This window comes from Leuresthes tenuis, unplaced genomic scaffold (assembly GCF_036924035.1).
Source record: "Leuresthes tenuis unplaced genomic scaffold, fLeuTen1.0.hap1 SCAF_22, whole genome shotgun sequence".
NCBI classification, from domain to species: Eukaryota; Metazoa; Chordata; class Actinopteri; order Atheriniformes; family Atherinopsidae; genus Leuresthes; species Leuresthes tenuis.
In genome coordinates this window covers 6,305,192-6,319,946 of record NW_027325376.1, presented here as the reverse complement: position 1 = coordinate 6,319,946, position 14,755 = coordinate 6,305,192, and the positions used below count along the sequence as shown (strand labels likewise).

General features: G+C 42.8%; 1 protein-coding gene across 1 annotated transcript in view; it reads left to right on the top strand.

Annotated features, from left to right (window-relative positions):
* arap2 (ArfGAP with RhoGAP domain, ankyrin repeat and PH domain 2) overlaps nucleotides 1–14,755 on the top strand; it is a 114,338-nt gene that overhangs the window by 90,176 nt on the left and 9,407 nt on the right. Inside the window, exons 19-27 of the mRNA XM_072377002.1 lie at nucleotides 1,709–1,772; nucleotides 2,265–2,428; nucleotides 2,869–3,081; nucleotides 3,185–3,290; nucleotides 4,107–4,254; nucleotides 5,661–5,738; nucleotides 10,642–10,716; nucleotides 11,165–11,282; nucleotides 13,899–14,027. Coding sequence (XP_072233103.1) covers nucleotides 1,709–1,772; nucleotides 2,265–2,428; nucleotides 2,869–3,081; nucleotides 3,185–3,290; nucleotides 4,107–4,254; nucleotides 5,661–5,738; nucleotides 10,642–10,716; nucleotides 11,165–11,282; nucleotides 13,899–14,027 — 1,095 coding nt within the window. The remainder of the gene's footprint in view (nucleotides 1–1,708; nucleotides 1,773–2,264; nucleotides 2,429–2,868; nucleotides 3,082–3,184; nucleotides 3,291–4,106; nucleotides 4,255–5,660; nucleotides 5,739–10,641; nucleotides 10,717–11,164; nucleotides 11,283–13,898; nucleotides 14,028–14,755) is intronic.

The following is a 14,755-nucleotide window of genomic DNA, read 5'->3' as shown; positions in this document are numbered from 1 at the left end:
CCACTGCAAAAACAGACATTAAAACCACCCGCAGGTAGAGTTGAACACCTTGGCTTAACCTGCTAAAGTTGCACTCCTCAAAAAGTGGGTTACCTTAAGGCTAGTTCGGGGTTTCCTTGTGCTGAAGGCCTGCGTGATGTAAAGCTGAGAAAATGAGTAGCTGCACAAGGAGCACGCCAAGCACATCTGTCGGAAGCCCATACGGCTCAGGATACCTTCAGACGCCTTCCAGTCAGAGCAGGCGTTTAAACTCGCTGAGGTCCGCAGTGTTGTATGCGACATCTTTGACATCATCACCACACAGCAGTAAGTTTGAGTGGGTTCGAGTAGCTCCAAGCAGTCAGGATGCAGAGAAAGAACATCTAAGGGTGTCGTCGAGTGTGCGGCACTGAGAATAGCATTTCAGCTGGAATCAAATTATTTGACTGCTTTTATGTTACTGTCTCCTGTGGAAATAAAGCAGAAGTGATGTTTGAGGAAAGCGCTTCTTATCTGATATGGCTTCTTTTTTTTTTTATCCTCAGCCCTCATATCCACAGTCAAGTTCTGTAGCTTTTTCTTCAGAATATGTACATGTTGCAGTGATAACTAGAAATATTAATCTGATCCTCTGTACAAGCGTGGAAGTGATGGTTGGCTGAGGATTTGTACATTTTTTGGGGGTTTGACCTAATGTTTAAAATATCTGATATATATGCTCTGAAAAATACTGGAAAAGCTGAAAATTAGGGGTGATTCTCAGGGCGGGGCCACGGGGGCATTGACCCCAGCTGAAATCTGATTGGCCCCCTGAAGTGCCCCTGTCTTGTCACTCATCTGATCAGTTTATAGGTGGATGCAATTCCATGCCGAAACACTAGTGGCGCTAATGAGCCAAATAGGAATGTCCAGCGTGAATAAAGCTGACAGAAGGAGAAGATCTGAACGATCTCAAACGATGTGGGACAGATACTTGGCCCCTCTGTGAATATTGTGGCCCCTTGATGGCCCCTTACTCTGCTGAAAATTGGACTTGAATGTGTGTCTGTGTCTTAGTTAGACCCGTATAATTCTACCTAATCTGTGAACCACGGGTGGCAGTCTGGCAGAATAGACCTGAGGATAAAGAAGCGGGCAGACCCCACGGTGTTGATAAGTCTGGATTTGGATGATCCTTTGCAAATCCAGAATTTTGTCTTCTTAAAGGAAAAAAAAAGTCATTTGGCTTCTTTCTTGTTCTACGACATCAAGCACGTCGCACGTTTGTCGTTGCCCTATGGTGACCCAACTGTGGACTCTCGGTCTGCTTGTCCCCCTCTTTTTTTTCTTTTTTTTTGTCTAAAAACTAAACTAAAATAGCACAGGAAAAGGAGACTTAAATAACTGTGTGTTATGTTTGTTCTTTAATCTGACACGAACACAGTGGGGTGAGGTTTGATTTTTGCTTTTATCTGTATTCTAGCTGCTTGTGACTCCACTTGGCATCGGTGCAGCAGACGTGTTCTGCTTGTCCAGGCCGTCCTAAGAAGGGCTGTGACCTCATAGCGTCACTGCTGTGGCTGATTGGCGTTCTGTGTATCACTTGATTGACTTGAGCAGTAAACGTGTTCTGGATTAGCTTTAGTGACAAACCGTTCCCAACTCAGAATATGCTGCGCACGGCTTTAGAGTCTGCGGTTCTTTGGGTTTTGTCTTTTATTTTACAACTTGCTGTCCTTTCTCTCCCCAGCTGTGTCCACACACACCGAGGGCGAGGACAAGATCCAAGTCCTTCTGATGGTGGAGGGCGGAAGGTATGACTCGGGGAGAAAAACAATGCAACATTTGCTAATTGGCAATATATCTGTGATCCAGCAACAGTGTGCATTAGGGCAGTCCTGTTAGCTTTGACTTTGCCTTTTGTCTTGTTAGTCTGAATGCACTCGTGGTAATTAAAGACTCGCCAGACTGCCTGCCTGAGTTAGAGAGAAGGTGTTAGTCGGTTCCACACTGCAGCCCTCACACAAGCTGAGAAATTCAGTCTCGCTTTCAGACTAATACAACAAGACTTTGTGCTTACTCCGCTAATTGCTGTTTGTTTGTGCGTTTTTGATCAGACCTTGTGGGAAAGCAGCAGTTGTTTATAGATGCGTGCTCTGCTGAAGCACTTTTGGATTCCTTTAATCTTGTTGGCTGTTTTTTAATGATTAAGAAGTGCTTTTCCAAATATATAAACTTTGGGTGTTGGAACACGAAAACACCATGTTGTAACTGGATACACCCCCCCCCCCCTTCTCTTTTTACAGAACGGTTTACATCCATGGCTTCAACAAGATGGACTTTGATCTGTGGCACTCTGCCATCACGCTGGCTGCAGGCACAGATGGCAAAGCACTCAGTGACCAACAGCTGACTAAGAACGGTGTTCCCATTATTCTCGACAGCTGCATTGCTTTTGTCACCCAGTACGGTGAGTTAGAGTCATTTATCTACAGGAAAAAGTTACAAAAGATAAGTTCTATTTCCCCGTGAGGCGCTGATTCATCCGGTGCACCATGGGGAGAGTACACAAAGTGGGGAGTTTCATACTTTCTCCTGTTTTCTGGCACACTGCAGTGATTTTACCCTCCGTTTAAAACGTGCTCTTCGACTGGAGTGTTACTGTGGGACAACATGTGAACTCAGCAGTGTGTTGCCATGGCAGTGCATGATTATTCCTCGGTCTGAAACTGAGTCATGGAAACGAGGGTTAACACGCCTCTTCTCCTTCATCCTACCTGCAGTTTGAATAGAAAGGTTTTTAAATGCCACAGGTTGCGGTGACCGCGGCGCTGCCTCCCTCAAAGATACGCAGGGACAGAAGCGCTCTGCCGGTCTCGTATTCATTCACCACGTTCTGACCCCTGCCAGGTCTGTGCCAGGAGGGGGTCTACCAGAGGCCCGGCGACCCTGCTCGAGTGGCTCTCCTCCTGGAGGACTTCACCCGCGACGCTCGAAATGTGAAGCTCAGAGAGAAGGAGCACCAGCTGGAGGACGTGACGGACGCCCTGAAGACGTTCTTATCCCAAGCGGAGGACGCTCTGCTGACCAAGGAGCTCTATCCCTACTGGGTGTCAGCTCTGGGTATGTGTCTCGTTTTTTTTTTCCCAAGTTGTTTCTAAATTTATACTTGGAGTCAAATCTGTGTATTTCTCTGCCTCTGGTTGTTGTCTGTCGGATTTGGCAGACGAAAAGGACAAGAGGCAGAGAGTGAAGAAGTACTCTACTTACATCGAGAGTTTGCCAAAGATCAACAGGTCGACCCTCGATGCTCTGCTACAACACCTGTACAGGTACACACACACCAGCTCACACATTCAGTGAAGTGTGTCCTCGTCCAGACAAAGTTCAAAGTTAAGATTAGCTTTAAAGTCCTGAAGAGGGCTTTCGTTTTTTCAAGTGTGTCGCATGTAAAAAGAGGGAAAAGAAGTAGCTAAAGCAACATTATCCGCAGAATAATAAATCAATGAGCACAACCGGTCCCTAAATACTGTGTGACTAAAGCATTATGATATTTTAGATGCTTTCTGCATGTATATACCTGTTTAAATGACTTCATAATAAGACTTATTTAACAAAACAGAAGTGTGGCCCGTTCTTCTTTTTACGATGTTGCTTCAGTTCATTCAGGTTTACAAGCGTTGGGGTGTGCGCTGTTCTCGAACCTTGACTGCAGGACCCAGTTTGAGCCAAGCTTTCACCGTCGGACAGATGGCTTCACATTTGACTCGAGAACACTTTGGTATCCAGAGGAGTTCATGGAGTGTAATTAACACAACCAACAGGATGTTGCAGTTTCAGAGAAAGCTAGCAGCAGAGCCTGGATCCTGTCCTGCTGCCGCATCACAGCACAAAGCCGTTAGCTCCTCCACATCTAACTGGATTAAAATGCAAACACTCTGCTGTCCTCGCGTCTCATCCGCTGATGCTCACATTACACAGATACCTGCCCCGAATGGTTCTGATTTAGCTGCTCATTATGTGGACTGTTTCAGGAGGATGGAACTGTCGCAGAGCAGAGTTTGTGCTGCTGTGAGGGATTAGGAGAGCGGCTGTGGACGGGCTGCACATGCAGGGATCCGTTTTAATCACTTTTCTCTTTGATTCAGGATTCAGCAGTGCTCGCACCTCAACAGCATGCCGAGTGAAAAACTGGCCTCCGTCTTCTCCTCCTGCTTGTTTCAGACTCGGGGACAAACCCCACTGGAAATTAGCGTGGTTCATGACCTGATCACCAACTACATTACGCTCTTCAGTGTGAGTCAGTGTTTTTTCCATGTTTTTACCATTAAACAGCATTGATAGTGGAATCAACAGAAAGCCCACTTGTACTTAGTTAAATATGCCTCCAAAAACAGGAAAGCTTGCATTTCACACAGAGCATCTTACATGCTTTTACCATAGCCTTAACCTTTTGTTCTGGTGCACTTAATGTCCTTAAACTTTGCCCCCCCCCCGCTTATTTTCTCACCATTTACAAAGTTCCTTCTGTAACTGTGTATTGATTCTCTCATACACTTGAGGTAGCGTTGTGGGGTCTGGAGAAGGTCAGGGGTCAAACCATCAACCCTCCAGTCATATTGGGCAGCTTGCTCTGACCCCTGAACCACAGCTGGTGGAAAACAAACTGACTTGAAAGGAATGCATTCTATAGTCAGTGGCCGCCCTGTTTAAAAGCACACAGAATAACTCTGTGGCTCAGTCCTCAGTGAGAGATCTGTTCGTTATTCGTCCCAGAAAGCCGCCATAGACACTGTCGGTAACTTCTGATGAATTAGGCCTTCCTGAAGAATCATTCCGAACAACCATCAGTACCAGAGATAAACAGAGGATCCAGATATTACTACACTGCATATCTAAACCACGTGGCTTTATTTGCACTCTCACTTCAACCATCTGTGGAGCAGAACTCTTGTTGCCAGATCTCCACACTTTGCTGATGTGAGGAGGTGCGGGATCAGTGTTACCTTTGGAAAGCTGTCTGTCTTATGGGATACGCAGCGCAGAGCGCCGCTAATTCCCCGCGGAACGCCTGGATCCCTCCTGTTCACATGCTAAAGAAGGAGCACTCTCTCCGAATCAGTCCGGGACGCCATCATTCGCATGACAAATAGCCATTAAGCTGGACCGATCATGAGCCCAGTGGCAATGAATTCACTAACTGTGACATAAAACGAGTGAGACATCTCGCTAATTAAAGTGCCAGTTCTGTGCTGGATGTTGTCGACGCGGCCCATTATCAGGCCTAAACACACACGATAGGTCTGCTCCACAATCTTCTCCGCCATGTGTGTAAGTAACAAAGCAAATTGTCCTCTGAAAGCGATAATGATATGAAAAAACGTGTTGGAATAAGAAATATCATTCCCCATACTGTGGAAGAATAGAGTTGATGCTGAGCTGTGTCAAACACTCAGCCAACTTCTTTCAGTCTTTGCTGCATGACCCACTTCTACAGCGGTTTTCCAGTCTTTTCTGATGTGCTATGTGTCATATTAAAGCGCCGAAAGTTCTTAGGACTATCGCGAAATGGCTTTAAGATTCTGTCATGCAAGTTCGTCCTTCTCAAATGAGTTTTTAGTTGATGAGGAAGTTTTTCTGTCGCTGACTTCGAACGCGATCTGTGTGTGTGTGTGTGTGTGTTTTCGTGGTGCTACCAACAGGTCAATGAAGACCAGGTGCAGCAGATGGAGAGAGAAAATGGCTTCATTACACGGTGGAATGACAAGAAGGACACCTCCGTAAGTCGACCCGCAGAACCCAAATGGAAATGCGTGTTCTGTTTATGTCCGTGTGCGCATTGACCTGCCTGCATGCATGTATCAGGGACAATGAAGGGGGACGCAGGGAGAGCAGGTGGGGGAGAAACCTTTTACGGCAAGTGCTTCAAAGCCTGGATGTGGAGGAAAAAACGCTTTGTTCCGATAACTGAGGGGAAAAAATGGAATCATTCGGTGCCACTGTTGTTGAAAGCTGGAATAAGTTGTTTATGACTGCTTTCCTCTGCCCCCACCGTCTTCCCTCTGCCTTGCCTGTAGGGTTTCACAGAGCGTCTGCTGCTGTCAGGCAGGAGGGTTAGTCACCGGAAAGCTAGTTCTATTATAAAGCTGTCAGAGCTGAGAACTGCGATGACATTTATGTTACGACTCTGAATCTGAAGTTTTTTTTAGGGTTTTTGAAGTAGAGAAATCATTAGACTTTTCCAATTAAAAAGAGTTGTTTACGGTAATTACAAGTAAGCGCACAGCACAGTTGGTGGCTTCATTTTAGGGATGATTTAGCATCGAGTCGTTTATCATAACAACCATCTTATTTTACTTTACTCGTGTCAGTGTTGATCACTCGCTGGCTCGTTCCTGTGCAAACCATGTTAAACGCAGCGTCTGTAAGGGTTGGTGAACACCAGCAGTCATAAGAAACATGTTAAAAACTGTAAAAGCCTTCCTTTTGTCATGTTTTTGAGTCTAGCAGTGCCTGAAAATAAAAATAAAAAGTTTAAGAAAATGTAGTTTTCCACCCACAGATTTATAAGAGATTGCATTGCAGTGGTTACAGTGAATCCATTCAGTTTATTCATAGAGATATCTGTCTGAGGCTTCTATATATGCTATCCTATGAAACAGTACTCCAGTGCCCTTTTTATTCATTGTTCTTCTGGAAAGCTGCAAAAATATTGCTTTTTAGGTCTAGGCTGTTTGAAAGAGAGATATTGAGTGTAGCTTTTAGTCTTTGATGTAATATCACTAGGAGCCTCTTTGTAGGATAGCATTGAATATTAAGAAATGTTCTCACACTTAATGCATTTGTTCTGGGATTTTTTTTGTACTCAACAAACTCATAATTTGATTGGTCTTTCTTCTGGTATGAAGTAAAGTAAACTTATCGCTTTTATATAACGGGCTTAAGGCGTGTTTTCACTGATCGTCTTATTGAAACTGCCAGCAGTAATTTTTCCCAGCATTCTCCCAGTACCAGAGCCAGCAGCTGTTTGTGGTGCCCAGAGTCTCTTTGTCAGTTCAGAAACTGTAAAAAAAAAAAAGATGTCAAGTGCATTTTTCCTGTTACTACAACTAAGATGTATGGAGCCCCCTAGGGGACACAAAGGGAAAAAATCTTTTTTTTGCGACATCTCGAGATTTTGCAATCTCAAAAGATTACGAAAGATTTTTTTTCTTTTTTTTTTCTTTCTCGCGAAGTTTCACGAGAACATATGAGATCTCTCGAGGTCGTATTTAGGACAATGTACATCCGGGTCAGTTAGGCTAATGGGAACAAAAACAGACACAAACATGGAGAAATTTATTGAATTTCATTTTACTTTAATGCTCAGCAGTTTGCTACATTGTCCTAAATACGACCTCATGAGATCTCATAAGATCTCGTGAAACTTCGCTTGAAAGATCTCGAAAGTTTTGTGACATCTCGCAAAAGTCAGTTTTTTTTTTTTTTTTCACCCATCATTTGTTTCCGTAACATCCTCCGTAAATGGAGACAAGAGCAGTCAATAAGTTGACCTTGTAAGTTTCTAAATGGAGACCAACAGAAGTCAGGTGAAGTGCTGCAGCACAACGTGTTAAACACAGATGCACAAGGAAGCTTATTGGACGCTAAAATAGAGGAATTCATTGGTAGGCACAGCTGTTCTGTAAGCTAAGTGCTAAAATGCTGAGATTTAGTGATTGTGTGTTTAAAGGATTACAAACGTTCTTAGTATTCATCCCAATGGTGACATCAATGCCAGTTTCCATGGAGATCCCAGAGAGCTGTTAACAGTTTTAACTCAAAACCACAAAAATGAAATGTCATGTTAGCAATAGAGGAATAGTTTATAAGTAATGCATAAAAGTTTATGGCGATAACACCACAGCTGCTTGAATCTGGAGCAGCAAACAGGCGCACCTTCATATCCAGCTATTTTTAACAATTCAGCCCAGATGTGAGATAAAGATTTTTCAGATAAATGAATCTTGGGTCACACTTGAATGCCAGGGGAGTGTGCGCTTGTGACATTTACCCTGCAAGTGAATGTTCTGACTTCATCTGTTCACTTCTAAATGTACAGATTAAGAAATGAGGGAGTCGTGGACAGAATGGCGAGATTTACAGCGGGGAGTAAAGTGTATCAGTGATATAATGAGGTGCGAGGCAGTGTCGTGGCTTTTAGGTTCGAGCTGCTACTTTAAATCAATGCCTGCGTTTACAGCCAGGCTGGAGGATGGCTTTAATTAGAAAGATTACAAAGGTCTCCATTCTCTTTGGTTCTCTTCATTTCCTGTCTTTTCCTGTTTGTAGAGTGTTTCTGATCTTCCTCCATCACACAACAGTGAAGGGAGAGGTGGTGGGGGGGCAAGCAATGCAAGGTGGCTCCATATCTGCCTGTGACATTTTCACAATTACAGCTTTTTGCATCGTCGGTTTAGATGACTGTAATTTCTGTCATTTTAGGGCGACAAGAGTCTCTCTTATTATAAAACGGCTCAAGCCAGTAATGGACTTGAGTTCAACTGGCCATTAAAATTACCAGAAAGGGAGAAAGTAACTGATTTTTTTTTTCTACATAGCTTAAAAAGCAAGAGCAGTTATGACAGAAAGAATGAGATTCGCTGAAATGAGTTTCCTTCGGAGGGTTGCGGGGCTCAGACGCAGGGATGGGGGGAAGAACTCGTACATGTGGAGGGAACTCTGAGCAGAGCCGCTGAAGTGGCTCGGGCATCTCATTAGGATGCCTGCTGGTTGCTTTCCTTCGGGGGCTTTCCAGGCACGTCCAGTTGGGAGGAGACCCAGGCAGACCCAGAACACACTGGAGGGATTATATGTCCCTTCTGGCCTGGGAACGTCTCAGGATCCCTCGGGAAGAAGCTGGAAAGTGTCGCTGGGGAAAAGGGACGTCAGGGCCTCCCTCCTGGACCTGTTGCCCCAGCGACCTGACCTTAGGCAGACAGAGGATTATGGATGGATGAATTTTCTAGAGATAGATTTTAACTGATAAATCCGATGTTACTGGTAAGTTTATACTAATTTTATAGGTTTTCCAATTTTGAAACGTTTCTCTGAGACTTGTTCTGCAAAGGAGGTCGTTATCTCACAGTAAGTTAAACCAGAGAAAGTTTAAAGTTTAGTGACATTATTTTGGTGTTTCTTCACAACCGGCCTTTTTAACTTCAGCTATTATTTTCTCACATTTCCCAGAATTATACACGGCTTGCCTTTGAGTTACTGGATCCATTCGTGTGACCTATGAATGAGTTGAGCTAATGAGCTTAATGTTTTATTAAGTATTTCATGGATTTCACTACATTGGATTGAAGATGATAAAAACACGTGTGGGTCCTCAAATGTATTTGGGTCGCCATTAATGTACTTCCTGCCCAAGTGTCTACCCTAAAAGGGCCGCAGGCTGGTATTCCAAACCGTTTGCTCTCTATGTATAACAAAGAGGTAACATGCAGAAAATACGAAGCTGCCTAGAAAAACCACGGGTATTAAAGCACTGCAGGTTTTTTCAGACAGTCACAAAGCACAGCGTTTTGTGCTGAATAAGCATATTTCCTTTTCTGTTGCATCTTTGTTGTCTGTTTTTTTTAAGACCTGACAGAAAGATTGAGACTTGTCTCACCATAACGCTTTTTTCAGGTTGTCTTTTTGAACTGTTGAACTGGTTTATTATTTTTTAAATAAACACATTTGAATATCTGGCACCGCTGTTGTGAAAGTGAAACTTTCACCCTGAGCTCTTTTCTTTATTTAGCCAGGTTTTGCACTCAATTAACACCACCTCGTTTAATTTGCCTCCAGCTCCAACAGAAACTTCTGGTTCCCACAGTTCCTTTAACTGGTTCTCCCACCTTCCTGCATTCAGTGTGGAGCTGAAATTTAAATAGAATTACCGTAAATTCTGGACTATAAGCAGCTACTTTTTCCCCAGCTTTGAGCCCCGCGGCTTCTAAAACGGTGCGGCTAATAAATGCTTTTCTTTTTTTTTTCATGCCGCCAAAAACATTTTGCCTGGCAACATGAGACCAATGAAATTAACGAATAGTTCAGTGGTCCAATGAAATTGGACGATAAATCAAACACACTTACACACTAAATGATTGTAAATCGTCATTTGTACTCAAACTCAACATGGAAAACAAACGCAGAAATGCATATGATGCAGCGAGTGACGAAGTTCTGTTCAGTTCGGACACTGAAGAAGATGACTCTGATGGTTTTAGTGCGCAGGAGGAAGATGAAGAAGGCGATCAGTGACCTTTCCTGATGGGCTACTGTCTTTTTTTTTTTTTCACCAGCTGTCTTACAGACACTGTTCAGGGGAAAAAAGCATTTACACCACAAATTTATACGTCACGATAGGTATTTAAGTTACAACCATCGTGTTAAAAAAGCATTTCCAGTTTGTATTTGTTTATGTCACCATACGCATTTAATTAAAAGTTTAAAAATGCTCTTGTGTAAATATCTCATTACAATGTGGACATTTATAATCCGGTGCGACCTATACGAGAACAAAATGGATTTTCTTTTTAAAATTAGAGGGTGTGGCTTATATTCAGGTGCGCTCTATAGTCTGGAATTTACAGTCGTCAAATGCTCTGGTTTTTCCATTCAGCTGATGTGTTTTTTATTTCCCTTCCTATCCAGTTCTCTCCTGCTGGGGATTTGATCTTCGAGGTGTACCTGGGAAAAAAAGAGCCTGAGCAGTGCTGTTTAATAAAGGTGAGGGTGTGTGCCTGTGTGTATACCCCTGAGTTCTACGTGCTCTGTCAGGAAGGTGAAACAGGAGAGCGAGGGGAGATGGGGGTTGTGGGGAGATAGGAGAACGAAAGAAGGTGGGTAGTGATGTGGAGGTTGATTGAATAGAGGTGAGACATCTGTGGTCTAACCTAATGGGATTACCGCCACGGAAATTAATCAAAAGCAAACTAATCAAAAAATCTGTTCAAATTGTGTGAGTAATTTTATTTTCCAAGGGTTGCAGGCGGCTTTAGGTCACAAACTCTTTTCATGGGACTGCAGCAGAACCAGAGGGGCTAAGAATGAGAAAGCAGTGTTCAGGCAGCAGCGTTTGACCTTGACTCTTGGTTGCATATTTGTATTTTTACACAGAATGTGCTAACTTGGTGTCCTGCTTCCTTCTGTGTTTTGCTGGCTGTGTCTGTGGCAGGTCTCTCCCAGTATGCGGCCCTCTGAGCTGGCAGAAACTGCGCTGAGTATGAAGAATGCCACTGTTAAAGCCGATGACCTCTGGACCACCTTTGAAGTCATTGAAAATGGCGAGCTAGGTATGAAGGATTTTCTGTCCCCCCCCCCAGTCTGCAGCCTGTGGATCAGACAACAACTAGTCACCCATAGCCAGATGATGTTTTGACATAATGATGCCCTCCATTTGAACTGAAGTTGAATTTACGACTTGGAAAAGTCAGAGGAAGCTGGTAAATCCACCAGCTGCCACATGCGAGGGAGTGGTGATCGCTGCTGTAATGAACTGTTTGTTACTTTGTTTCTCTTTAAATCCGTCACTAACCCAGTTTTCACACCTCTATCAGCTGACGTATGGCTTTGCCGCAGTGCATTGATTCTAACTTGTTGTATTGATTATGGCTTGCTTGGTCAATCCTACGAGATGACCAGCCTGCAGCTGGAAAATGATCAGCTCGGATGTGACGTCCCTCACAGGGCAAATTGAACGCAGTGCCTCTGCAAAGCCGTGTCTGAGGGGAGCATTTAACTCGGAGGTCGTTGTTTCCCATAATGATGGAGATTCTGATGTCATACGTGCCATTTGACCTCTAAGTTTGACCCGTGAAGCCGAAGAAGCCATGGGTAACATGTTTTTAGCTTTTAGGTCACCACGCTGCCATGTTGATGACATTTTGAGCATCTCAGAGCTCATACTAACTGTACTGTTGATCCAGGGATGTTTCTCCACAACAGCTTCTTCTTGTTGCAGCTGAAATATAATTGCGTTTACTGTTAATTATCGTCAGTTCATGCTGGTTCGCTGTTGGAAGCCCTGCGTATACGCGCTTCCTGTAAGCGCAAAGTGAACTGCTATCCTCCATTGTCTTGCAGTGTAATCAACGCTGAGTATTTTTTCTAAAGGGCAACATGTTTTTGTGCGCCTCAGATAGGTCAGGCTTTTACAGTAACACTCCTGACTAATTAGCACTCTTTAGAACCCATTTGATTAGATTAAAGACAGGTTTTAATTAAGTAGAAAAGCATCTTTGTTAACAAATACTTAAGTCTGAGGGAGCTACATGTTCTATAACTGAATGGCAATGTTTACAAAAGCCTTGCTGATGTTATGTTTCCATACAGACATTCCCTGGAAGTTGTTTATTATTCCATGTTTTTTAGTCTCGAGTCGTGCTCTTACTGTGCTTTTGTACAGTTAAGTCATAAAGTCATCTACATTTAACATACCTCTTATTGTGCTCTCCAGTTGTCAACATTGAGCTTCTAGTACCGACAGCAGCTCTGATTTCAGTGCATTCTAGAAAATGCCACTTTATGCATTTATACTTCTGAATCCATAACCTTAAACACCTGCTGCTACACAACTCGACGATGCTATGTTCTCCATAAAACTTTAATTTCATTAAGTGAAATGAAATGAAACCTCACCCATCACAAAGTACGAAAGTCTTGGCTCTAACTTTCCTTGGTTGTGCTATATATCCAATTAGCGTCACATCACCATTTAGAGTGACTATTCTCATATGATCGCACTTCCTCTCATCCATGGACCCCATGATTAGAAGATTATGCTATCTCTCTAATGAACCAGTGTCTGTGAACGTGGCAGCACACTGAGAAATCACCCAAGCATCATTGGTTTGATGATATGCACATTAATTAATTATCTTTGCCATCATATGTCATAGATTACCTTCATCTTTCTTGCATGATCAACCTAGAGAGCTGACCCAACTCATCTTGAATTAATATGCACCGACGGCTCCTCATACCTCACACATCTGCATTTGATCAGAGAAGAGGCAGGCGAGAAGGAAGTCAGATTTGTCGCAAAGCTGTCCCCGTGCACTCATCAGTTCAATGAGAGTTTACACCTCACTCTTATGTTTGTTTTCCTCTTCACAAAGTTTCAGAGGACACGCTGTCCTCTTTTAAAAGGGAAGGTGTGTTGAATACTGAATATATTTGCTGACAGTTCAGGATATTTTCCATTCTAAAATCAGTGTGTCAGAGGAAGAGTAAACAGTCAAGCTATTTTAAAGTCTGAAGCGTGACAGGTTTGGCTAATAAAACCATAAAGAGGGGAGGGAAAGTGCGATAATTAGTCATTTTGGAGGATAGCTCCAGATAAACACTGTTACCGAGGACAATAGGCAGAAAGGGGAGCTGATATTTGTTGGGTAATTAGGAACTAATTCCATATGGCCAGGGTCTGCAGAGATTTTAAAAAGAAGATAAACCCACTGCTATTAATAAGTTATGCCATTGTGTCTCTTCCTACCTCCTTCGGTTATGAAAAACATGGGAGTGTAGAAATGGAAGCATGAGAGCCGGGGTGCTGGTACACAAATTATCTGCTTTTTTTGGCTGACAGCATGCACCCTGTTCGCCAATTAGGAAGAGATAATGGGTCTATTTTGCACATGAGTGTGTTTTTATAATCGGATCCTGATAGGCTGTAGATAATTTAAACTGCTCTGTGCTGAAAATGGGAGGAACAACATCATTTTGTTATTTGGTTACTGTGATTTAGTCATGCATTGCGTGATGTGGGGCTGTGGATTTGTTTCATGCATGTAGAAATGATTCGAGGCCACAGGACAGAATAGCTTTGTTGTTGCCATTTTTGACCACTGCCATCTACAACCACCTTTACCTTTTCTCCACCTCCTGACTCGAAGTCTGTTATTTTTCAACAGAGCGGCCGTTGCATCATAATGAGAAGATACTTGAGCAGGTGTTGGAGTGGAGTAGCTTGGACTGCCCAAGCTCTGCTTTTCTTATCATAAAGAAGTTTGCAGGGGTCAGAAAAATGGCTGATGGAAAAGGTAGAGTACTATCAAAGGTGCAAAACCATACAAAAAGTTTCCTGTTAACGCTGAATGCATACATATATGCATTTGCACATATATGGTGTCCTTTTAGTCTCTGTAGGACTGCAAAAAGCCCGCTAATTTATTGTCATCATTCTGGCGATTTCTTCTTTATTGTTCTATTTGGTCTGCACCAGTAACATCGAGCCTACTTCTTCTTCGAAGAAAATAAGCATGATTTACTCATAAAATCCTACATTGACACCATGTGCCAAATGCAAGAAAACTATGCAGCAAGCAAGCTGGGAAGTTGTAATCATAACCTAAAAATAAAAGATGAAATAGTTGGCATTTGCTGAAAGTAACTAAAAAAACAAAAACAGTGCAAGTGCTTGATAAATTGCTAGCTGAAAGTACTAAATGTTGTTAGCTAAAAGTAATGTTAGCAGAGGAAATATGTTAGCTAAATGTAGCTTATAAACGTCATAAACTGCAGTTAATTTACACTGTTAACTAGAATACTGGAAACTAAAAGTTGAAATATTTAGCCATGACTAACTGATAAATAGCTGTAGCTCAATTAACGTTAGCTAGAAATGTTAGCTAATTTCAGCTAGCATAGGAGAGAATGCTAGCTAGAAACGTGTATAAATTAGCTAATGTGTATGACGGTGTATTACATGGACAATTTACTAAAAACATTTTTTATGGACAGGTGTAGGCTTTTTCATTATTTGTGTTTG